Raw genomic sequence first — 25,722 nt, forward strand, 5'->3', positions numbered from 1 at the left:
ACTAGAGAGGGCTGAAAAGTGGCATACCAGTAATTATCAGAAATGGTGTCTGTCTCAGTGGGTTCCATGTCAGACAGACTGGCTCTATCGTACCAGAAAGCACATCTTGCCAAGGTTTGTTTTTTTCCACTGGCACTGTTTTACCACATTTTCTCTAGAGATCTACTGCCCTTCTTTGCTGTTTATGTGGAGGCAGCAAATGTCAGGTCTGCTTTTTTCATTAAAGAGATCATGCGGGAAGGCAAGGGTGAAAATGTGCCCTCTAGGTTCTGGAAGAAACTAAGCTGAAAAACATTAATGGTAATTTTTTAAAGCAGTTTCTGCAATGGCTAACAGCTGCTCTTCCAAAGGAAACAATGAGAGAAACTGTAGCTTTATTCAGTATGCCATGACTGAAACACCCATCATAGGCCTCAAATTCCACTGTGTACTTTTTGACACCAGTGTTCCCAAAAGCACAGAAATTATGAGCACAGAGTTATTTTTGAGGCTCCTTGCTAAAACACAGCCTCAGTGATTTTTGTTTATTTATTTATTTTTATTTTTTCTTCTATTACACATAAAAAGACTTGCCCCTATGTTAAAATACTAACTCGGGAGAGTTTTCAGAATTTAATTATAAGCCACATGAATTTTCTCATTTATATACGTATCTTGACATTTGCAACCCTATCAGTGTAACATAGCTCATAAGTAATGAGCTGCAAAATACCATTTTAATGCAAAAATACATACATATAGATTCTACAGGTGTGCAGACAAATGTTCCAAAATAATTCAGAATGGATTTTTTTTGCAGTTAAAATAATTTGGCAAATTAAAAAAAAAAAATGCACAAAAGGCCTTACTTAGGAAATTCATCTAGCAATATGGAGAACTGGTATTTCTACCAGAAGTTTGCTAAGGTGATTAATTATATAAGAATAATATGTTTATACCTAGTTAGTAAAAGTGGAAGCAAGTCTGGGAAGATTTTTTTGCAGTCTCTTGGTAGTTGGACAAAAATTTTCAACTCAAAATAACCTTTCAAGATTTTCACAGTAAACTCCTAGGTTGTGTGAGGAAAGTTCTTTTGTTGTGGAAGATAGTAATATAGGTGAAAACAGCATGAAAAATGTTTTATTTTTGTCAAATGGCAAGCAAAGATTGTTCAGTGGCCCTGTGAACATTTTGGAGTTGTAGGGCTTTATGAGACTAAAGTGAACATCTTCTGAAGGGTTCTGCCAGTAAATAAATTGCAAAACACAAAAGGTTTCCAAAAGAGTTTAATAAATAATGAGGTTCTTTCTGTACTGTATAAACTATAAATATACCATGCAGTCCTTTATAACTTAAAATAATTTACAGACTGAGGTAGGGGGGTAGAAGGATGTTGTCATGGGGTTTAGATCCATCTCAGGGTCTCCCTGACTTACGGCTGAGCACACACACGCAGGCTGTGTCAATTCGAATAAACCGCCAGGCTGCTTGCTTGCCCTCCATCGTCAGCGCCTTGACAAAGGTGTGTGTTGTGGTGCAGTAAGAGTTCCAGTGCTTTGCATCGATCCCTCGGCATCCGCTGGAGACTGGCTTAGGGTCCCTGCACTTGGTCTCAAAAAAGTACTGCTTAAAAACATTGTTGTTAATGTTCACCTCTCCCAACACTGTCACCTCTTTGCCTTTAATGTCAGTGGCTGTGGTTTTGTCCCCAACCCACATGCTGACACTGTCACACACAGAGAACTCTCCCCGGTGTAAGATGGGATGTGCACCCCTCTTGGTTCTGGCAGTCCTGTTGAGAGAATCTGCACTGCTGAGAAATTCTGTGTTCTGTCCTTGCCCTGACACTGGGGGGGGCTGTGTGCTGAACAGCACCCGAGGAGACCGGAAACGCCTCTTCTTAAAAACTTTTGGATCCATGGTGGTATTTATAGCTTCTCTTCCACCTGTTGTCCAAGTAGAGTGGCCGTGGGATATCTTTGAACTTGCCTTGGGAATGTGGTGTCTGTTACTCCAGTGGGCATTGAGCAGGGAGTGTTCTGTGGGGTACTCCAGTGGAGCATTGTCCTCTGACTTTGGAGCTGCCTGTGTGCCGATCAAACAAGCTATAATCAGAGTGTAGTACAGCATAGACATTACGCAGTGCACCTAGAACAAAATAAAAATGTAATGTTACTGTAAGCCATGCTGGCACAAATTGATGCAGTTGCTGACAATAAATGTATAAGATACCCAGGATCACACAGATTTCATCAGGTATTCATGTGGGTGCCAGATGTTCTTCCAGAAGAGCTCATTCAGACAGCATAAATGTTCTTAATAAAGCAAGAACATTAGAAAATACTAGCTAGATTATTATTAATTCCTCTGGTATTTGTTATTAGAACACTGTTTATGAAGCACTTATTTGGTGTTATTAATGTGGAGACCATATGGCAACAACATGTTTCCAGGAGTAAAATCTCTAGTGATTTTTGCAGCAACCTTTTTGGTCACGGCTGATCTCTTGGCTGCAGATGCCTTGCAGAACAGTGAGAGCAGAGGCAGTCCTTTGGCTAAAATAACTGTCCGTTCAGTTTATTTGTCTGCAGAGATATCCTTGGGGCTAGGGTGGGGACTACCAAGCCAGTACTTGTGGAAGTAGGGGAGCTCCAGTGAATCGTGCCATTATTACACACTCAACAGCCATGCTTACCTGCCATGTGGACAGGCCCCACCACTCTGGGTGGCTCAGCAGCCTCCATCTATGCCATCTGCCCTTTTGGGATGTACCACATTGCTGATTTTGTGCAGATAAAGCCCAGGCTCCTTCTCAGAAGAGATCAGGCATCATATGTCATGAGGATAGATGGCATTGTTCCGTGTTAAAATTGCCTATTAGGCCAGACTACTTCTGGTTTGGCATTTTAGTTGTAAGCTCACTAAAACTGTTCTGGCCATCGTCCTGGGAATTATGTACATGGAACCACCTTCCTTTTTTCAGAGTACTGTGAGCAGTGACAAGTGTCACTGCATAGCAGTTCAGTGCCAGTGCTAGTCTTCATTTAATCTGGAGAATATGCACATCTGTTTGGGTATGGAAATGCATAAGAAAAATGTCCACAATGTCACTAAGAACAGTTTGATGTTGGAAGACCAGCAGCAGTAATGCCTTGTTAGGTAACTACCATGTATTGATTAATTCAGCCAAGTGTTGGGTTAACAAATCAACAGGAAGCATCCTGGGAATAAGAGACATTCAAATACAATCTGAAATTGCAGTTAAGGGCAGACGTATTTCCTCTATACAGACCTAATAAACAGAGACAGGGTAGAAACAGAAAAAAGCAACTAACTACCAAGTGAGGCTCCTCCCTTTCTCTTTGCCTTGTTTTGCCTGACATGTCTCAGCTGGCCCTGAATTACACTGTGTCTGGCCAGTAGTCAGGCAGCCATGCATACACTGGACAAACAGGGTTTTGGAAAGGAGGAATCAGGCTCTGCACAGTTCCACTGTGATTTCCTGGCATGTCTTAATGTTTTTTCTGGGTGTGGGTCAATAACCATTTAAGTTCCCCCTCTTTGTTTCTGTTCAGCTTTCTCAGAATCTGGAGCAGCACTAAAGCCCTCACCCAAGGCTTTAGCTTTGCTCAAGCACAGTCTTGTAGAAAATACAGAACCTTAAGATGTCCCATTGGATCTTGTGTGGATAGTCTTAGCTCGGACAAGAGCTGAAAGGAAATAAACAGCAGTGTTTGTGCAGGGCTGGGCAAGCATTTAGGAAATCAGCAGGATATCCTAAGTGAAGGTAGGGACTGGGGAGGCTGAAGGTGCTACAGTCCTGGCATCAAGGGCAGAAGAGAAAAACCAAAAGGCATGTTAGCAGTTGTCTGTGCAACAGGTGGGCTAGCAGAATTGTAGACAAAATGACGATGAGAGTAAAATCTTCCAGAGGAAATCCTTACTGATTGAAAGCTACTTTAATTTGCTTAAAACAAGGCTGAGGTTTGCTACTTTGCCACATGCTGCTGATGCTCAAGCCGTCGTCATCATCTGTATAAGGAAATGGAGCTGTGTGGCTGAGTTGCTCAGCTATGCACTATTTGGCGTAACCCCTTGTTCTATAACCAAATTAAAATCAGATGGTTCATTACATCTCTAATGAATTGGCTTTCCTGACAGAAATGCTAATGGAAAAGGTTTGCAGAACAAAATCCAGGCACAATTTAGACATGCCAATAGCAGCCTCAATCTATTGTGTTTATACATATACCCTTTTTATTATTACTCCCTTCTATAGGAAAGAGACATTGCAATGTCAGCAAAGAGCTGTTTCTGGTTTTGTGCTATACAAGATTCACTGCTCTAAAACGCAGCTACATTTATCTCCCTTTTAGAGTTTTTTATGTAGTATCTGCTAAGATGGTTGTGTTTAGGCCATTAACACAAGATGAGAAAGATCTCACCTGATCTTTTTTTTTTTTTTTAAACTTGCCTTGCGTTTTCTTTCCTTGCAGTAAAACATTCTGTGGGGCAGTGTTGTAGAAACATAGGCAAAATGTATTTGGTATGCTTGGTAGTTTCCCTGAGGATGCAAAATTGAATATTTTAATCAATTATTAAATTACTGGAGAATAGAAACTGACAGATTAAAAAAGCGGGCTAGACTTGATGACAACATAAGCAAAAAAATTTAACATTTAAAGAATAAGTTTGCCTTAGACTGTGAGAATTGTGGACTTTCTTACTGACAAGTACAGATATTTTACAGGCTATTTTCAGTGGTTATTTCTAAACCTCATTACATTCTTAGTTGCTAGACCCTTTCATGGTGCTTTCTAGAAGTGTGTCAGTGCATGCCACATGCAGCCACCTGCATTTCCTGGGAGACGCCCAGCTGCCAGTTCTAGTGCTGGTAGTACATGGATATTTGTAATATTGGCCATGAAGCTTATCACAAGCATTTCAATGCCAAAAGTACAAAAACTATACTAAAACAGAGAATGTTTAATTAGAACTGTGACTTCTAAGTGGACCATCTCTCATTTTAAGTAAACATGCCCCACAAAAGATGCAGTGTCTGGAGACAGAATAAAAGAAGACAGGATAAATGGCAACTCCCATTTTAGCCAGATAGTACCTAGCTAGTGGGTGTCAGTGAAGCAAGTTGTTTAATAAGGAAAAGAACTAAGCTTTTCAAAAAACAAGAGCTTTAAATGCAAACTGCTCTGCATTCTCTGTAAGACAGACTAATGATTTTTTAAGTTCAGGATAACAGCTCTCTTCCCTACCTGTATGTTTGTCAAGCGTCATTTAAACACTTTTTTTCTGGTATAGCTATTCAGGAAACTGTGTGACACTTGTAATAGATTATTTCAGTCTTCTCTGAGAAGAGAAGGTGTGCTGTGCTTACCTCTGAGTATACTGCACAAAAAAACTGCTCTCCTTGCAAGGTCTTTATTTCATCCAGACACTGAGCTGAGGTTGGCTGCAGCATGCCATCAGGCTAGTTTGACTGCGTAGCTGAGTCTGGGAATTGCTTACTCTGGGTTCCACTAGAACCCAGAGTTTTTTGTTTCAAAAATTACTCAGGAAATAAGTATGCAATCAGTACCATTCCCCCCTTGATAGCAAGAGTATATGGGCAGATCCACTTGTTTGGCTCTCTAAGCTGTTCCTTTTTCGCTGTTACACTGTAGAGGTTGTCTGAAGTGCAATACTCGAACTTTCAAGAGCATCACATTGGTAAGACAGCTACCTTTAGTCATCGCTTTTACCAGACTATGGTTAACAGGGTCTTGAGCATCTTCCAGGCTTGCCAAAAACAGGAGTGATACAGCATAGTGGAGCAATACCTGCTGATGTCTCCATCTGAGCTCAGTGTGCATGTCATCAACAGACAAGTAAGGGTTCAGACCCCCGTCATCTTTGTTTGGGAAGCAAATCTGGTTACAAGTAAAGGCACTGCAAATTGTCTGCCAGCTAATGCAGTCATTGTAAAACTCAGCAGCTACTCTGCTTGGTTGTCCAGATTGGTCTAAGCAGTACTCTCACCAGTCCCATGTCCTTTTGTCTGTCACAGTACTTCAGAATGGTGTACTGCTATTGTCAGTACTCAAACACTCAAAACCAGAGACACTTGTAGTACATGCAGGACATGAACCTATCTATGCCTTATCCACAGATCTGCTATGCACACGTCTTACGCACACAGTTCATACCCAATACTTTCTCTTCTTATGGTGTCCTAAATGCTGGAAGTCCTTTTGAGACCTTGAAGAAGGGTTGCCAAGATGCATGGTACTGTATGTTCTGAACAGCCAGTGGAAAGTAACTTTTGTTTCTCCTTTTGGTTTTTGTCAGCACATACGTAAATATCGTCAGAGATCTTAACATTTCACATGAAAAAACAGCTACCTGCTGGATACTTATAGCCTCCCCATCAGTATTTGAGCTAAGTGTGAAGAAATGCAGTTGCCAAGTTGGCTGGGCTGTTTTGAAGTAGTGTAACATTTAGTGAAAGTGAGTGGAGGAAAAAAAAAAAGAGTGAGCAGCTCAGCATACTGGAGTGATAAAGCATCTCACAGGTTCTCCAGTGATAGTGACTTGACTCTGTTGATTGTTTGGAACATGAGTTCCACTTGAGCAGTTTCATGAGAGGCTGTTGAGTCTGTTTCAGTGAAGGAAAGATGTCTGAGATCCTTCATTCACACATGGAAAGAGAAAAAAAGAAAACAAGAAAACAAGAAAAAAAGAAAAAAATAATTCTAAGGATCTAAGCTGCCAGAGCAAAAAGACGCTGTGTGCTAAAAGCTACCAAACTGCTAAGCCACAAAACTGGATGTCTGCAATTTCAGTTAAAAAAAAAAAAAAAAAACAAACAAAAAAAAACAACAAATCAGTATACTCTACGTTTAGGGGGTCATCAGGTCTTACCTGATGGAATCTCTTAATCAAGACCTTTGGCAAACTAGCACTGATGAGATGAAAAGACAAGTAGCTCTTTGTGTTCTAATCAGGCTTCCTTTTTTCACTAGTATTGAGTATTCCTGCCTTAGGAGATAATCTGAACACCTTTCACAGTGCACAGGCCTTTAAACTTTAAGGGGGTTTGGTGTGTGATGTGAAGTGGCTGCAAATGAGCTATTTGGCTGGGATGTTTTTTTCATTGAGGCAACATAAACTGTGTTTGGGAGAAACTGGCCAGAAGGCTGACTGCTGAAACCTAGTGAGGAAGAGGAAAGCAATGGGGTGAAGGCAACAACTATGACAACAGGGAAATCTGGTCAGTTCAGTAGATAATCAGAAGGATAATCACAGATTGCTGTTGGCAGAGAATTATTTGATCGTGTCTGATATTTGAGAAGAACTGGAGATACAAAACATGCAGACACCTGAAGGCACATAACTTGAATCTTGTCCTCTGGTGAGTGTAAAGGCAGAAATAACTCCAGTGTTAGTTACCACACTCTGAATGGTCATATAGACCCCAAATCAAAGGAAAATTATTATTTTCTTCACCAGCTAAATCCAGCATGCTGATACCTTCTTAGCAAAGTACAGTTCTGTTTGAAAATTCATGAGAGCCATTGGAAGCGATAGAAACAGTATGTTATTAAGAATAAATATTTATATAGGTCATCTCTTCCATTTAATAAGGAAAATAAGAGTAGAATAGGGTACTGCTGTACTGCAAAAGATCCTTCTGGAATCAGTGTAGAGATTCAAGTGCCTTTGATAAGGAGAACGTTTTGCTAATGCCAAAGCATGAATTGGATTAATTTTACACCTGCACGGTTTCTGTCCACAGGAGAGCTGGCTGCCAGTACCTGTAGCCACTGGCTTTGCCTCTGACAAAGATCCAAATACAAGCTACTTAATTTGAAAAAATCCAGCTGAAATCTTCCATGCACATTTTTAAGCGGTGCAGAGCACAGGACGCAATCTGTGCTCATTGTACCGTGTTGCGCAATGCTTCTGCAATGATTTGGCCACTCTTTGGATTTGCTGCTGTCTGTAGATCATGGCTCATGTTCTACTGCACTTGTGTGGTTGAAGTATTTAGGATTTAAGCTAGTTACAGTGGTATGAATGTGTCAGAAAGGTTGAACAAAGTTCTAAAATCCAAAGCTTCATGCTACCAGACTGAATATACTATAGTTTTGCAATAATGTACTAGTAAAGTAATAACCCTTTTATTGGACTCTTGACAGTTTAGTAACAGTAATGATACAGCTCTAATATGCTGGCCACTGCCAAAAATAATCCAACAACTTTCCCAACTGTTCTGCCACCCTAAGAAAACACTACTTCAGTTCCATCTGGCTGGTTTTTAACCACAAAAGAGCTTATTTTCAGCAGGGCTGCTTTTTTTTTTTTTTGTGTGTGTGGTGGTTTTTTTTTTTCTGTGTTGTTTGGTTTTTTTTTCTTAAAGGTATTTTACTGTCTTCTTCCCGGATTCTTATTTGTGGCAGAGTCCAGTAAATGATGCGGTGTTATTCAAATGATGCTGAAGACAGCACCTATATACTGTTCCTCTCTACCTACAATTCCCAGGGATTAATAAAATACCCTACTGAAGTAGGTTTAATATAAGAGAGGAGAAATGATCACATCAAAAAGCAATTGGTTCTGTGTCTTAAAAAAGATCTTTGCTTATGGGCACCTGTAAGTGAAAAAGTTGCAAACTGGGAGTGGATGGTTTGCAGCCAGTGAACTTGTGCTTGTTTTCTCGTATTATTTGCAATGAGGGATGATATGCTTGGCTCTCTATGCAGCAAACGGGATAATGGATGTCACCGAAGTAAGCAGCAAGCAGTGTATTAGTTTTATCTTTGGACTAGATGATCTCTCGAGGTCCCTTCCAGCCCCTAAGATTCTATCTTGCTAATTCCAGTAGTAAGAGATAAATAAGGGACACAGTTGCTGCTGAAGTTGCTGTTAAAGAGAAGGTGTCAACTGGCACATATGCCTCAATAGAATAATTTGAAGAGGTAAACTAATTAAAATTTAGCAGTAGCAATGCTGGGGGAAAATTTCTGACACCTGAGAGGCCTTTAAGGGCATCCTTAAGCCATTATGACTAAGAAGAGTGTCAGAGGCACTGCATTTCAGCTTTTCCTTGATCTTAGCAGATGAGCAAGAGATGGAAATTTCTAATGGACTCAAGATGTTATTCCTTTATTATATCTACAGTGACTCATCCTATAAATAAGAGCTTTATGTATGTTCAAGAGTCAGTTGGAAGCTGCCTGTGTCTCATACACTTCCTTTTGCTGCAAATGCATTTAGTAATGAAACGTTTCTTTGAGTGTTTCTAGGGAGAGCAGTAGTCTGAGAAAAATGCTGCCTTGCAGAAATGAGCATGCATCACATCACCATTACCATTGTCATCATAGGGCGTGCAACAAATACCTACCTCTAGATTTCTGACTAAAGTTTAGTTTAGGCATGGGTAATAACAAGAATGCTTGATAGTCCACGATGCATCTGTCCATTTTTGGTACTTTTGGGAAAACAGCACTGAGTCTTTATCTGCAGGGTGAGGATCCACCAAATCAGAAACCAGTGAGGCTTTGGAAAACAATTCTACTTAGGATTTATTTTATGCTTACAGGGGCTTAAGTAAAAGGAATGGCTTATTTGCAGGAGCCTAATTCTATCACTTCTATCCTCCTGAAGCAATACATAAATACTTTGAAAAACAGTACATGATCTTCACGTCATAATAGCCATACCAGTAAAAACTTGCACTGGAATGTAGCTCTTACTGTGAGAGATTGGCTGTTAGTACAGCACATAGCCATCCTGACACAAGAGAAAATTTTATCCTGTTTAATATAACCAAGGCAAATTGACAGACATTAAATAAAAATATACAGAAATTGCCTGTGTCAGGATAAAAATATATTTAAAAGCAGTTAAGGAAAAATGAAGTATTGGTCACTTATCAAAACTAGTGAGAAATCTGAAAACAGCCTTAGAAGGAGCATGTGAATCTGATTCTCCTGAAGTTTGTGGCCTCAATGGTATTCAGCTGGTAACATTAAGTGAACTAGAAATAAAAATGCTGGCTAGAAATAGGTTATCTGAGCAAACTACAGTTGTATATCATCCCTATAATACCATCTATAAAGCAAATCCTTAAATTAGTGATTGACATGATGATTACTTTGGAACTTTCAGTATAGGCTTGAAACTGTATATATTTTAGAGTACTCCAGGTTTTCATAAATGCTTATTTGTTGTCACGAAAGAATGACTGAAGATCTCAGGCACTAATTGATAGGGAAAACCACTGCAGCATAAATGGGATAAATCTATATCACCATTACAAAGTTGGATGCCTTTGAGGTCCACGGAAGCAGATACCTCTATCCTACGAAGCTACCAGCCAGCGTGAAGGTTGCTGCTCACCTACAGTTACTGTCCAAACACAAGAGGAGTTGTTCCCCACTTCCCTTGCTTAAAAGAGCAAGCCCAAAAGAACAACATGAGGGTGTATGCGTAAGCTGTCCTTCTCTCCCTTTACACCTCCCCCAGATAGATTGAGCTGGTTCTGACAGGTGTCTAGCTTGCTGTATTTGGTCCTGAGGCTTCCGATAGAAAATGATCAGAAATTAAAGAACTGCAATTTCAGTCTTTATGAAACTATCAAAATTAAACTAGAATTCACATGGGAAAAGAAAGTATGAGGGCAATCAGGCTACAATGTTACTATCCCATCTTACAGCCAAAAGTAGTTAAGGCAGAAAAATAGTGTCTTTAAGGTCTAGTAAACTTTTCCAACTAGTGATCTTATTCCAGCTATTCAGAAGGGAATATAAATCCGGTTCTTGTCCAAGCCCTGATTAATAGGAACCAGCTGAATCCTAACAGCATTTAATTTTTCTTCAAACTTATGATTTTTTTGTTACCCTTTTTCACTTTTATACCACTGTAAAAAGAAATTTGAAACATGAGAATTTTAGGGATTTAATGTCTTGTAGTCTAATGCATAAAATGTGGTGACTCCCAAAAATGAGGCAGAAAATAAAAAATGAAATGGTATGCCGTGATGAGATTCCAAAAGATAGATTCCTATAGCGATTTTTAGATCTTGAATTTGGAAAAGAACAATATGTGAGTACAAAGGGTGCTTGGAAGTTACAATCAGGATTCTCATGGCTTTTAATACTTGATGCTTATGTGTTTTAGGCTTTCCTCTTATATTCATTCTTCACATCTAAAAGGAATTTTACCTTCTACAAATCTTCCAGTGCTTTTATAACTATTTTAAAAGACTCAATGATATTTTAATGGGACAGGAATTCTGAAAATACAAAAGGGATGTAGAAGTGTCTTGTACTTGGCAAGTCAAAATATAAGCTCTTAATCAAATAGGTCTCACCCTGGCTTTTGGTCTATCAGTGGAAGTTACTTCTTTGGCAAGAAAGGAACCTAAGAATAACATAGGATTCTTTCCAGGCAGTAGTTATATTTTTTTATCTGCCTCCTCCACTTGCCACACTTTTTAAAATTTTAGCTTCTAGAATATTCTTTCCTTTTTCTAAATCTATTTTACCTTCATGAGACCCATGGCATTCAATTACCTTTTAAGTGATTGCGTTTGCTCTCTAATTAATCACTTCACATGACAATATGGAAATAATCACAAGAAAACTCAAATGAGAGCTTTAGAAATTAACTTATTTTCATTGCAGTTGAAAGTAGATATTGGCCCCATGGCAGTCACATTCATTCTGTGCCTAGCTGATAATAAATACGTTTAATTAATTTTGTGAAGTTATAGGAATAATACTTCTGATTAACTTAAAATGTTATTTTTTTTTTCTAATCAGAATGCCCCAAGTTAAATTTAATGCATAAAAGCCTTAAGTAATGTGGCTGATTCTTATTATCAGTTTGACTTATGTATTCTTTGACATATCCTGTAAATTTGAGAAGTATATAATTTCTAGATTACTACTGAACATAAGCAATGGAGAGGAGAGGGCTGTGTCCTGCTATTCATGAGTTGACATGCAAAGGTTTGGGCAGTTACTGGTGTGTCTTCTCACTGCAAAATCTGAAGTTGTTCTGAAGATAGTGAACATGTAGTGATGCTCAAATTGGTCTATTCCTTTCTCGTTTAATTTGCATTCAAAACAATTTCCTCAGAACTTGTAAGTATGTCACTAGAGAGGTATGAAATACCATGCTTTTTGCCATCTAAATTAAGCAAATAGTTGGGTGCAAGGGAAACTTTCAGCTTTGAAGACTTTTTAGTAGTTTCTGGTTGCTTAAAAATTGGAAGTTACTGAATAGGTGAAAAAAAGGTGTTTTTTTTTTCTATGCAGTAAGATGTTTATAAATCTGGTGCAATTTTGACATGAGAAGGTGAAATCTCCTAAGAAGCAGGGTCTGTATTAGAGTTGTCCAAAAAAAAATATGAAAACCCTGCCAAATAAAAAATAGAACACAAACACTGGAAGAGTTACCAGATTGCAGTATCATCTGTGTCACTCTTTTAATGTTCTCCAGAAGCACAGGTAGTTCTTACAGGAGAAATAAGTCTCCTGACGCCTAGGGTAGTTTACCAAGAAAAACTCAAGGTTCTTACTATTGTTTAGACCTTTAAGTTAATATTTTGGCTCATTTGGACATGAAAAAGGAAACCATCAGATAGGATTTAATCTTTGAGTTGTAGCACGTCAGAAGCAGCGATGCTACCTGATTTTCGCTAAAGACACAGATCTTTAGTAAACCATGGTGCTGCTGGAATTTTTACCCATGTGCTCTAATACTTCTTACATTTCTACTTTGTACTTACTTGGTATTAAAGTATGGTTTATATGTAAATATGTTTCCATTATGCAAAATACACTGTACCTACATTTCCCTCCTATATTTTTTCTGTTCTGAACTGTCTTTGGTTTTCAAGATTGTCTTTATTAATTGCCTGCGCTCTCCATTCACACATTGAGACCAGCTGCCACGGAGTTGCTGCCCTACCCAACATTCAATGTAGTGCACTCTGGACCTCTTGTTTTTTTAAGCGTCTTGGCTTTCATCTTCTGTGAAAGGTATTCACTCATTACTGATTTAACCCAGTGTGCAGTGACTTTCACAGTTACAATGCTAGACAACTGCTGGCAACTATAAAGAGAGGTAGTAACAATGTGGTGGATTCTGTACATTAGCAACCAAATATATATTCAGAAAAGCAAATTGAAGCTGCATTTCCTAGTAATAAATAAGTACAAGTGATTTGATTTAGGAAGCTACTTCATTCCTATGCTCTGAGAATTTCAGCTCTGCTTTAGTAGATACCCTGACACTAAACCTGTGAGGCATTGTGCAAAGCTCCCAGCATCAGGCAGCTGCTGCACAAGAAAATCTGACTAATGCTCCCAGAGAGCAGTGGTATTTTGAACTGGGTCCATCTTGTAGCTGCATGGTGTGGGCTTCTGGGTGCAGACCCAGTGAGCAGTGGGGTGAGTAGGAGTTTTCTGTCTTTTATTAGGTCAGCTTTTGAGGGGAGGCAGCTGCTGTGAGTGTTTTAAGATAGAAGTTTTTTCTTCCCCACCCAGACATTTAAGGTGAAATGAAATTTAAGCTGCAATTTAAATGTGGGCAGGGGTTTGTCTGGATGTTTAACCATCAGCCTCTGAAGCCTGACCACTGTGTGATATCCTTGCCTCACACAAAGCTTGAATGACAGTCAGTGTAATGCAGAGAAGTAAAAGATGTTACAGAGTGCAAGGTGTCCTCTCTTGCTGGGAGTCAGCAGCTGTCACACAAAATCACAGAATTACCTTGGTTGGAAGAGACCTTAAAGATCACAGAGTCCAACTGTCAACCTAACACTGACAAGTCCTTATCCAAACCATATCCCTAAGTAAAGATCTGATCCTTTCTTGTACCATTCACTCCCTTATACATGGGAATTCTTTAAGCAGAGAACAAAGTGCAGGAAGTTTAAGTGAAGTTCAGGCTTCAGCAACCTCTGCTTAAGAACAGGAAACAGGGAGTTGGACTAAACTGTCAGTTTCAACAACACTTACAAATGTGCATTTGGCAACAGACTTGCATTGGCAACATTTTTAGGGTTCTTACATTTTCATTTTCTTCTTTCTGGCATGATGTTGCTGAATGCATTTTTTTGCTACAGTCAGGAAGTATAATGGGGAAGATGCAACTCCTTTTAATTGTGCGCTTGGATATTTCTACCACTTGTTCTAGAGTGCTCTTTGGCCTTGTTCTAACTCTGAAAGGCCTAAGTTGCAAAGCAGTGCTAATTGCTGATGTTGCTGCATGTCTTTATTATGTGGAGTGTAACGCATTGGAATGGTTGCACATCTTTAGTAGTGAAATGGTAACTTGCTATGGGAATGAGAAGATACAGAAATAATAACTTGGAAATAAAATTTGAAGGCTAAAGCTGGTAAGTGGAATGCAGCTTGAAGTTCAGTTCTCTTGGTTTAGTAAGGGGAAAATGTTGTAGACAAATGCACACATGTTCCTAGCATGACATGGTCAGTAGAGCTTTGGTTACTGTGAGAAGAATTAATATTGTTTTTGCAGAGGCTTCAGCTGTTCTCTGTTTGGTATAACTGTAGAGGAAATGATTTCTTAGGAATGAGATGTAATCAAAGGCTTGTATAGCCAGTGTTCAAGCACTTTGGCAAAAGAAAACTGATTCATACCAGAACAGTGGTTAGAAAGTTGGTCAAGTACCCAATTCAAGGAAAGAAGGTTGTACAATCTCACCATAAAAGGAAAGAAACAAACAAGACTGAGGCAGCCTTTTAGGCAGGGTAAGGTACTAGGTAAACAGGTGTGGGACATCAGGTGGTAATCTTAGACATATCGGATAGGCTGTAAACTTTGGAGTACCTTGCCTATGGGGAAATGAGGGAGGGATAATTTGGTCAGGATTAGGGAATAAAAAAGTGGGCTAAGTTCCTACCCAATGTGCCTACTTTGCGGGTCACCTGCCCTCACAAGAATGCAGGTAAAATGGGTTTCACTGAGAAATCTGCTTGAGCCTTTTCTGTCAGATATTTTGGCATTTCTCACACTTAAACTACTGCGGAGGATGGCAATTCCAAACCCTGTAAATTCATCAGTGTGGGGCAGCACTGCAGCTGGCTGTGGTATACAAATGCTGTTGATACCAATGCTACAAAATAAAGTGTGTTACTCAAACCGGTATGGATAAGGAGTTATAGCCAGCATGGAAAAGTGCTATCTTTGTGCAAAATTTGATGTTGAAAGTGGTAATTTGAACTGGCAGATAAAGTGGTTACCCTGCTAAAAGAAGACTTGGAATCCCCACCCAGAATGACAGCTTTTTAATTAGAAGCATGTGAACAAAGTCTTAACCTGGTTAATAGGGATAGACACAGATAAGGCAGAAACAAAATCCACAGCAACATAACTTGAAAATAAATGGCTCGTAGGCTAGTTACAGCAATGCTAGCTACTGCAACAGAACTGCTCCCTGTCTCTAATTTTCATACAAGACCAAGCTTGACATTGAATAAGTTGTAAGAAATACCTCTTTTGCCTTATAACAGGAAGCTACATCACACACAGCTATTTGAAAATACATAGCTGACATGTAAGGAAAGGTATTTTAAATTTACAAACCAAATCTTCAGGTACGTGTGGTGTGTTTTTTTGTTTTGTTTTGTTTTTTTTCCCCAGTTCTTCTAAGTTCTTTTAACATTCAAGGATCACCAAGAATCTCATCTGTAGCTGATTCTGATAGATGTTAATCTTTCCTTTGGCTTTGCAGAGTGCTTGAAATAGTACTTGTTTCTTCATGTCAGCCCTTTGGCAATGCTTACTTGGAGTTAGGATTACAGTCTCCAGTGAATCCCATTTTTACTGTCTTTAACTTTCTAAACTGTTCTCCATAGCTGGCAACCTTTCCATGCTTGGAGATGTATTTAGTGGGAAGCTGGGAGAGCCGATGGGTTTTGCCTGTCTAGAATTACAGTGTATTTAGTTGATGTGTGTGTAACTTTGCCATTAAGTGCATTTACGTTGTATGTATTTCATTATGAGATCACATACTTTATTTGTACACTGACTGCATCTCTGTTGAGATTTATCTATTAATGAAAGAAAAAAAGAGCTCTGTTAACTTAAGATTTTTATAAGTAGCTTTTTTCCCCCCCTGGTTTATTTGTTTAATAAATTCAGCAGATTTTTGGATTGAAAGTTAAGAGACTGCTCATCTGCTGGTTCTGTGCTATGTTCTAGCTAAGTGGCTACACTTACTTAGCAAAATACAGATGCTGTGATTTCAGTAGCTACTTGTCTAGATAGCAGTTGATATTGCTGTCAGAACCCATAAACCCTGGACTTAATGGTTGATTCCAAATTAGGGGCAAATTTTGATGATAAAGCAACAGGAACAGAAACATTTTTCTCCAAAATCACAAGGACTTTATGGTTAACAGAAAAAACGGGGTATTGCTATTTGTGTTTATCAGTCATAGCTGTGTAAAACAGATCATAGATTACAGGTTACTTTCCTTCTCTTAGAATGTGAGTCAGGAGTGCCCAAAACTGAATTACAAAATCAACTCGACGGTGGTCACTTTAGCAGTTGGAGAAGCCAATACTTGCTTTGTCATAAAAAAAAAAGAAAGCTGATTAATCTGCTGAGTCATCCTGCTCTACTTCAGTGTTCAGATGAATAGCACATTCCCTGTGCATTGGTCTACACAGAGGGAAATGCCAAACTGTAATCAGCACTGAGTGAGTTAAATGAAATGTTTAAAAGTATCACCCAAAAGTTTTAAATAAAATAAAAAACAGATATAGTCTCAGTCAAGCAATTAATTGCTTCCTGAAAACTTGTTTTGTTCTGTGTAAGAATTTGAAAATTTTCACTAGGGCTCCTTCCAAGTAGAAGAACTTAATTTCCATTTTTAGGTTTACATTAGTTTAATCTGTACTACAGCAGATTAATAAAGTGGAGCATGACACCTGCCCTCTCTCATGTTCTTTCTGAATGATGCTGCAATACTGCTTTGTTTCTGGGACAGATAATTAGCAGAGCCTCAAATAATTAATACAAGTTTTAAGAAAGATAAATAATACCAACCTACCCAGCCTCTTGCAGATATTACAGCTAGTAGCAAAAAATCACACCTGGAAGGGAAATGGTGTGTTTTAAAGTTAAGTTGGTAGGTTTTTCAGTTATTTTTAGAGAATTAATCCCAGAAGGATATTTCTGTGGGTTTTGTTTCTTGCATCTAGCAAAAATTGTGTCAAATAGGAGTGGAAGACAAGGTATGTCCAATTTTTTGCAAGAGTTATTTGCAAGTATTGTTTTCTTACAAAGTGCTTCCTTTCGCTTTCAAGCGATGGCATGAACATGAGTCAAGTGCTGAAGACTGAATTCAAATTACTACATTAAAAAAAAAAATTCAAGTAATGTTGAACCAAAGTTTAAGAAATTCTGCAGTTCATTGAATAGTTTTCCAGTACTTTTGCTTTTGAATAAAAAGAAGGAATGGGAGAAATGGGAAGGAAAGAAGTCACGTGCTTTTGTGTCTCAAAGCACACAAAGAGAAAAGTGGTCTTTAGCACAATCCTGCACCACAGTAGGTCTGTTTCCCAAAGGCAGTTTCCAGTGCAGGAATGTGCATCTAGGGGAAGAGCTCATGGATCAAAGTCCCTCTAATGCATGTGACTCTGCATGCTTTGGCAAAGCCAGAAAGTCACACTTCTGGCATACATAAAGTGTCCTGGAATGTGAGGCTGAGCAGTGAACCTTTGCACTCTTCTGTTTACAGCATGTGCCTGGGAAAAGGATGAGAGGAAGTTTTGGCGAGAATGACCAGGGCAGGGAGGATTTGGATCTAGGCAGAACAAAAACATAGATGTTGAATATTTATAATATCGATAAAAAACTGGGGAGAGGAGTGGAAAAGATTATTGACATGGAAAATAAGTGTGTGTAATTCCAATGGCTTGACATTTCTGTAAATACAACATTAGCTACTACATAAGCGCAGTGCATAACTGAGGACAGTTCTTGGTTGCTCTGTAGACTTCAAACTGTATTCAACAAAGAATGTCACCTGATTAAAGTCTGTTTTAATACAGAAACAACACATGAAACTATACTGTCTTATGAACCCTTGACCCTTGAAAATGTTGAGTGCCGATCACATCTGACAAAAGGTTAAAGGTTTTTATAGGTAATAGGTTTTTACATAAAGATAGAATGTTAAAGGTACTATGTTTCTGTAAGTTTGATGAAAATGTGCAATACCTAGAGGTCCTGACCAAAACAAAAGCTATGGTATTAGAGGTTCATTTGGTTAGACAACTTATGTTAGTGCAGGCATGTGTACCTGTATGTCTTACAAGTCATTCAGACCTCCCAGATGCATGTCAATTTAGCAGACACCAGAAACTCTGACCACCATAGAGAAGAAGATTTCATGTGATTCTGTGATTATTTCTGCTGCTTATTGTACTACTTGTTTTAATACAGTGAAGGGACTGAAGTAGAAACATGAAACCAGAGGAACAGAGAAGGTTAGACCCTGAGCTATTTAACATGTGTGTCTGTGACCTGCAGGAAAAATAATATTTGCAATTAATGTAAATAAGAAAAGTATGACAAAAAAAAAAAAAAGAGGAAAGGACTTTTTGTAGAGTGTTATGGATTGCTTAGTAAACTGAGCATAAGCAAACAACACGTGTTATGAAACAGCCAGCATGTGGTAGGAATATAGAGGAATGTCATCCATGGATGAACAGAGAAAACTAGTCATATTTACAGGACTGGAGTCTTTATGATGGGAAAAAATGAGTATAAAACAACCTTGAGTGAATGTTAGATAACTGATGGAAAAATAACTGGCTTCATGTTGCACCTACAGTAAAAAGAGTGAAAACAGGATAAAGAGGCAATTTTCCTTGTGATCTGTGGAGATAAACAGTAGTAGAATTTAAATGGAATATGAAAATCTACTTAATGTGAATTATTAGAAAGCATTTCTTATGTTTGTTGCTAACTTTCTAAAACCTTAGGAACAAATGGACACAAATTTAAACACAGCAGCAGCATGTACAGTTGGTTTCCTAGGGACTTCCAGAAATTCAAGCAGCTGATACGGAATGCTGTGTAAATTAGCATACTTCTCTTAGCAAGTGCCCTACAGAACACATTATTTGCAGGTATCTCAAGTTTTAAATGTCCAATTTTCATTCCTGAGATCAAATTTCCAAAGCTCCATATTTGATTTTCAAATGTTTCAGAACCTGCTAAGTGGGTCCTAAATGTGACACACAAATACAGGGCAACTGCCTGCAGACTGTGCAATGTAGCAATCCATCAGTTGTGGTTAGAAAGTTTCCTTGGTGCATCTAAGTAAGATGAAAAATTTAGACTTCTTTTCAGATGGCTGTTCTGTGCCCCCTTGCCCGTTATTAATAAGGGAAAATGCCACTGTTGAAAGGCTGTTGTATTAATTTTCAGTCTGAAATATGAAAGCTCCAGAAAATTAAGGATATTGACATACACAGTGACAGAAGGCATCTATGCTTGCACAGCTTAATAGTTAGTTCTTGCCTAGTGACTGACCCTCTGCAGCTGGCACGTCCTGCTGACCCTCCATAAAGGCCACAGTGTAAATATTTTAATGATTAGTGAAAGTATAGTTCCTAATTGAGAGTTAAATTCATCAGAACTTTGAATTGTTCTTGAAATGTGTTAAGCAATGAATAGTTCAAATGGATGATTTGTGTGGCTGTGGGGATGCATGCACTTTAAACACCTTGTTGGTCTGGGGCTGGTGCACAGAGCGTCCCAAAAAGATCATGAAATAATGGGCAGGAAATGATGCATTTTGGAAAATGCAGGCTGTGTCATTCACCACAGGGCAAACCTTTGTGAACAAGCACAGGTCTTTTTTTCATATCTGAGTCACCCAGCATGTAAAGGCTTTTAAAAAAAACCAAAACAACAAAAAAACCCTAACAAAGCCATACTTAAAAAATAAAAAGTTTTCAAAGAAATAATCTGCTTCCTAGTGGTATTTATACTGGGCTAATTTACTCATCATAGGTCAGAACTGTCAAAAACAGTCTAATCTTTTATTAGATTTTGAGTATATGACTAACTGAACTAAATAAATTTTTGTTGCATACTCTTTAATGCAGCAACATACCTCACAGATACAGCAGTTCAAAATAATTGACCAACCCTGTGTGTAAGAAGCAGATTGATTTTGTGGATTATGAATTAATTTTATTCCTGGAAAGAGCTTTATATTTGCATAAAATAAATGGTCATTACGATTTTTGTCAATAATATATAAACCAAGGCCCCAAACGAAGTCCAAGAATTTTTCTTTGCATTCAGTTTTATTTTTTTCTGTCTTTGTGCTTGAATCTTCTGCCACTTAAATTATTGGAAGTTTTGAAAGATAACAAGTCAATGGGAGCGGAATTTGATCTTTTATGAGCACATTGTTATTGACCCTCTGGCAACAGGAAATTTTGTTTTGGAGCCAAGAACATAAAGGAGGTAAAATTTTTTTAGAATCAGTTCTATTGTCTGTGATCCATAGTCAGTTTTAGAATATCCCTGAACAAAAGAAGTCTTGAACTACATGAAGTGATTTGGTTACTGCAGGTATGGTTTCTGGCAGTGAGTGATCAGAGTTATGCACAGAAAATACTTGCGGTGACTATCAGACTGAGGAGAGTGTGTTAGGATTTGGATTGTAAAGTCCAGTCCTGGCAATTCCTCAGGACTTCTGCTATGTGTTACCATGATCTTCGTTTCTTTCAGGGAATAATACTATGCAATGTGGAATCTTCATGTGATGAAACCAATCCCAGCAACAGAGTATGTGGGTCAGACAGATCTTGATTTAGGTTGTCTGATGTTGTCAACGATTGTGCTTTAAAATTTCAAAGCATGATGCAAATGCAAGAGGCTAGGGAAAAGTCAAAGGTGTTTCATTCATTGAACAGTGGCACAGGAAATTCAAATGATGCTACAGAAGCCTGGCAGGAGAGCAGTCAAGCATGTTATTTCAAACTACCACATGCAGTCATTTTAATTTTGGATTTAGATGATATGCCAGAGAAGTTTCATTCATGTATGTATATATTTGGGCCTGATTTCTATGTGCATACAGCAATTTTCATCTTAATAGCTGTATGCAAGCTGAAAATATTGAGTAGCACTTTGAATATTTTCTCCTGCTCTATAGTAATGGTATAATCTAATTTTCACATTAATATAGTCACACAGACATTAAGCCTGAAGGTAGGAAAGTACTGTATCTTCCTGCCTCTCATTCTTCTAAACCCATGAAAGCAACCGTGCACTTTGGAGTAGTTGCGTATGCTTTATTTGGGGCTAATAATCAGATGTGCTGACTAGTGAACTGCTGTAGCCAACTCTATATCCTTAGTGACTTCTCAACTTTTTGCCAGTGCAATCAGCATCTTACATAATCATTTGTGTATCCAGTAAATTTAATTTCTTACCTCCTACTGTGTCCTCATAATTGTTTACAAGTACCAGGTGATAATGTTCAAGTACATCATAACGCTTTTGCAAGTATTCAATAATCTCAGAGAAGCAAAATTTGTGGGCACAAACTCCACTTCTATGAACAGGAAGTTCTGTATTGTTGTAGCGTTACTTCATGCATGCTTACGGACTGAAAACACACATCTCTCACATCAACAGCAAGTCAGCTAAATCCAGTTGACATGTCTCCACCATTCAACCTTGGAATATGCTGGTGGTTCTTGACATTCAAGTTTCCCTGTTTGCATTGATATGCTCTGGGCTGTTGCATTTTACAAGGTAATGCAGTTCTCAGAGTGAAAGGTATATTGTCAGTGTAATTAATTATGTAGTATTTCCATGCTACTTTTTATGTAGATGTGTGTATAATATTTTTTGTGGAAGAATTGAGTTCAATAATGAGGTTCATACAAGATCTCAGCTCTACAGATAAATAGGCTGCAAGGTATGACATAAAAGTATTTTCTCCAGTTTGCACTATATTTCAGTGACTTACATAAGATCAACCAGTTACGTGCTTTCATAGGCCTTTCTTCAGTACTCAGTCGTAATTATTCAGACATTGGTTTGCCTAAATTACTGTAAGTCTCAGAATTAATGTCTTTCTTTAGTGGAAGCATACATGAACACATTCCTACATCTGATTCTTGAACAAATCTGTAAACTAGAAACCCATAATAAGTACTACATAATCACTTTCCTTCTGGCTAGGGTAGGTCAAGTATTTGACAGACTAAAACACAGAAGAGAATGTTGAGTAGTCTGTAGTAGAGCAGAAGTTCATCCAGACCAGTGTTCTGTCCCCTGCAGCAGCTAGTAATGTGTAGGGACTGGTATACAGAATGGGCAACTATACGATGATGATCTCCTTGGTATACTCTCCCACTCAGCAGTCATTTTGGAATTAGAGATTTCCTGAAACACAGGTAGTGTCTTTGCTTTTAGTATGCCTGATTAATTTCTGAACACCTGTGAGCTATGGTGTCCTGTGGAAAGAAATTCCATAGCTTGAGTATGCATGGAGAAAGGAGCTACCTTCTTTTGTTTGCCTTTTCTGCTGAGACACAAGACAACAGCCATTTCTTTATAAACATCGGTTATGACTATAAATATCTTCATTAGCCATCCTCCGTTATCTCTTTTACAGACTTAGAAGTTATAATCTATGTAGTTCTCTAAATATGGAAAATGTTTCAGGCCTTTTGTCATCCAGCACCTTTTACTGTTTTACTTTGTTCTTTTTTTCTGAGATGATGACCAGAACTACAAGCAATATTCAGGGTGTGGGGACAGCATAGGTTTATATCGAGAGTCTGAAACTTTCTTTCCACCAACTAAGTCACATAGCTTTTGTATTAGTGGAACTGGGCAGATAAGAGTGCACAGAATTTACATTAATAGATACTACAATCTTGTCAGCAAAAATGATACTGCTTTGTTTGGCTACATAATTTTTTCTGTGAACACACACACAAATATTTAATGAATTCAGCATAGCTGCACAAAGGGCATTGTGTCAGGAGGATGAGCCACACACATCCAGTAGGGCATCTGTCCCTCAGTGGGATAAGCTTTTGTTGTAGAAATGCTCTTTTGGCACATTGGCCTCTGTGACTGGGCTCCAGTCAAATTCAGCACAGGGAGAATTTCCTTTTTAGTGTGTAAGAAATGCAGTTGTAGTGTTGCTGCATGTGCCTTTTGCTTTCAGTACCATGAGGCAAGTTTTGTGGGAAGAGGTGTTCTCTTACATTTCTCTTAAGTGTATCAGCTGATTTATTAAATGTTTTAGTTCACTGTCACATTCTGAACAAGCCCTTAAAATTTCTTTTAATGAGTAGGCAGTTGCCAGCAGAGGTCACCATTGCTGTAGCCGGTTTGGAAGGAGTTGAGTTTCACCAGTTTTTATTGAATTGAGATTGGAAGTATAGGCAAATATTTCTATACTCAGCAGTCCAGCACTGACTTTTAGTGTTAGAATATTGAATCTTTTAAAATTAAAGTATTAATGTTATTAACTCTTTATATTTGATCCCCAGAGTTTGTTCTTAAAATATAAGCAAAAAAAGGCAGAATTATTTTAACTTTTTTAAATTGCCAAGATTTTTTTCTTTGCCTTTGAGTTAATTAATTCTAATTGATTTGTATTCAATATTCTGTTAGTCTTAAAAGCATTTAATAAAGAAACAGGAAACCAATTAATAGAATTTGTGTTTTAAAGAACATTTTTATATGGCCAAAGCCATAGAGCAGTAGGGGAACTTATGTGACTTATTGATTGAGATAATCTAGTTTTCTAATGTATTTTATCTAACCCTTGTTTTAGGTATTCTTTTAAAGAATGACATTTTATCCTTGAAAACACTAATCTGAAATTCAGGTATTTCTCTAATCTGAGTTTTAAATTTAACATTTTATGGTGATTGCACAGACTGCCTAGTTACTCTCTGTGGATTAGAATGATCCTTTGTGCTCTTTGTAGTTCTCCACTGAGCTTAAATGAAGACATCTGAAAAGGTAATTTAAACTTGTGATTGAGAAAATGGACACAGCTTAGCTAAGATGGTGAGAAAAAGAAAGCCACAGTTACTTTATTTTCTACCATACAGTGAGACTGACTGATCCCTTTAAGGTGCGATTGATTAAGATGTGAAAACATTCTTACTCTACTGTACAGATTGATCAGGAGGGCTTCTCCCGAGACCTAGCTGAGATTTGGTAGCAAATGATTCAAATGCATAGTTACAAATATATTTAGGCCCAAATATTTCATACTTAAGTGAACACTCCAGTTTATTTGGTTCTGCATTCCATAACTGCAACCTCTTTGTGAAAGTGTAGAAAATACTGTAACCTGAGTTTCAGAGAAATGCCAGAAATAGTAGTTTTCAGGGTTGTTTAAAAAAGCTTGTTTTCCATAATATTTGGAATGGCTCAGAAGTGCAAATTATGAATGTACGGGGCAAGTTATCTTTCTCTCTGTCTTTTTGCAGGTAATTTTCACATTTTATTTTGCCTAACCAAAAAACTGCCAGAAAGGCTTTATTGTGATACTGTAATGCATGAAAACAGCCATAAATTATCTGTCTTAACAGTTACAATGCAACTTGGAAGTTGTGACAACTTGGAAAAACCAGCCTGACAGGCATGCTCGCTTTTGCTGTTTTTCTGAAACTTCTTGAGCATATAAGGAGAATATAAAGTGAAGAAAGCAACTGAAGCACAAACTCTTTTTGTTCTCCACACACAACTTGCTTCTCTCTCTCTGACTGGGGTCCCCATTTTTGTCTCTGTCTAGGGTATCAGGTAAAACAGTGTTATCACCTAGTATAAATCAATAAATATTGTCACTTTCATCCTGTCACTAACAGGCAGGCAGCAGGGAGTTTGTAAGCTTTTCCAAAGCACAGTTTGTAAGCTTTTCCAATTGGACATCCTAGAGGATACACAGGGTCTAGTGAACTACTGCTCTGCCTATAGTTAAAAGGTTTCTGTCTTGGACCAGTCATGCTTTGGTTTATTTATATCTTATTTATATAAGTAAAGAAAGAAAGGTGTTCTTACAGAGTAGAATTATCACAGGAAGAAAAGAAAGTGTTAAGCATTAATATTCAGAACAAAGACAGTAAAGAATTTTCATATAGGTGTAACTGCTGTATGATGCAAATAAAAAAAGTTTTTATATACCTGGATGAACAGAATGAGAATACGTATGCTTCTCTAAGATTAAGCTGTTCTTAATGAAGATATTTTTCAAGCTTTAAGCTTGAAAATGCTTAAATGCTTTAACACAAATGCTTTAACAACACCTTCCAGATGTGCTTGCAGTTTAACCTGCATTAGTAGATGCAGTGTTTGGTTTCACTGGACCACACTTTTCTTGCAAATGCAATTTTTAAGCAATGAGCACTCCATGTTTCAAAAATATCTGATCTGTTCCTCCTCAAGAGAGCAAAAATCACTGCACAGCAAGAATACATTGGCTAATTTTGAAGATACCAAACTTCCATAACTGGTGCAACAGCCGCATTACTTGCTTTGTGAAAACTGACTGTTGTGGTCACTCACCTCAGAGCAATGTCACTGGATGCCAGGGGTACGGGGAATCTGGAGGTTGTCCAAGCTGTTTTGTAGTCTGTAGCACCCCAGTCCGTGGACACTTTCCCAAGCCAGAAGAGCCATTCACATTCCCCCTGCCTTTCCAG

The 25,722-nt window shown here is 38.2% G+C and overlaps 1 protein-coding gene across 1 annotated transcript; it reads right to left on the reverse strand.

The window, feature by feature from the left end:
- Positions 1-1,249: 1,249 nt before the first annotated feature.
- Positions 1,250-25,722, reverse strand: NGF (nerve growth factor (beta polypeptide)). Its single transcript, XM_010002020.1, has 4 exons — positions 25,618-25,722; positions 9,004-9,012; positions 5,372-5,513; positions 1,250-2,127 (listed from the first exon to the last, which is right to left on the reverse strand). The coding sequence occupies exons 3-4, from the start codon at positions 5,453-5,455 to the stop codon at positions 1,396-1,398; spliced, it is 816 nt and encodes a 271-aa protein (XP_010000322.1). The 5' UTR covers positions 5,456-5,513; positions 9,004-9,012; positions 25,618-25,722; the 3' UTR covers positions 1,250-1,395.

This window comes from Chaetura pelagica, unplaced genomic scaffold, assembly GCF_000747805.2.
Source record: "Chaetura pelagica isolate M959 unplaced genomic scaffold, ChaPel_1.0 scaffold181, whole genome shotgun sequence".
Taxonomy (NCBI): Eukaryota; Metazoa; Chordata; class Aves; order Apodiformes; family Apodidae; genus Chaetura; species Chaetura pelagica.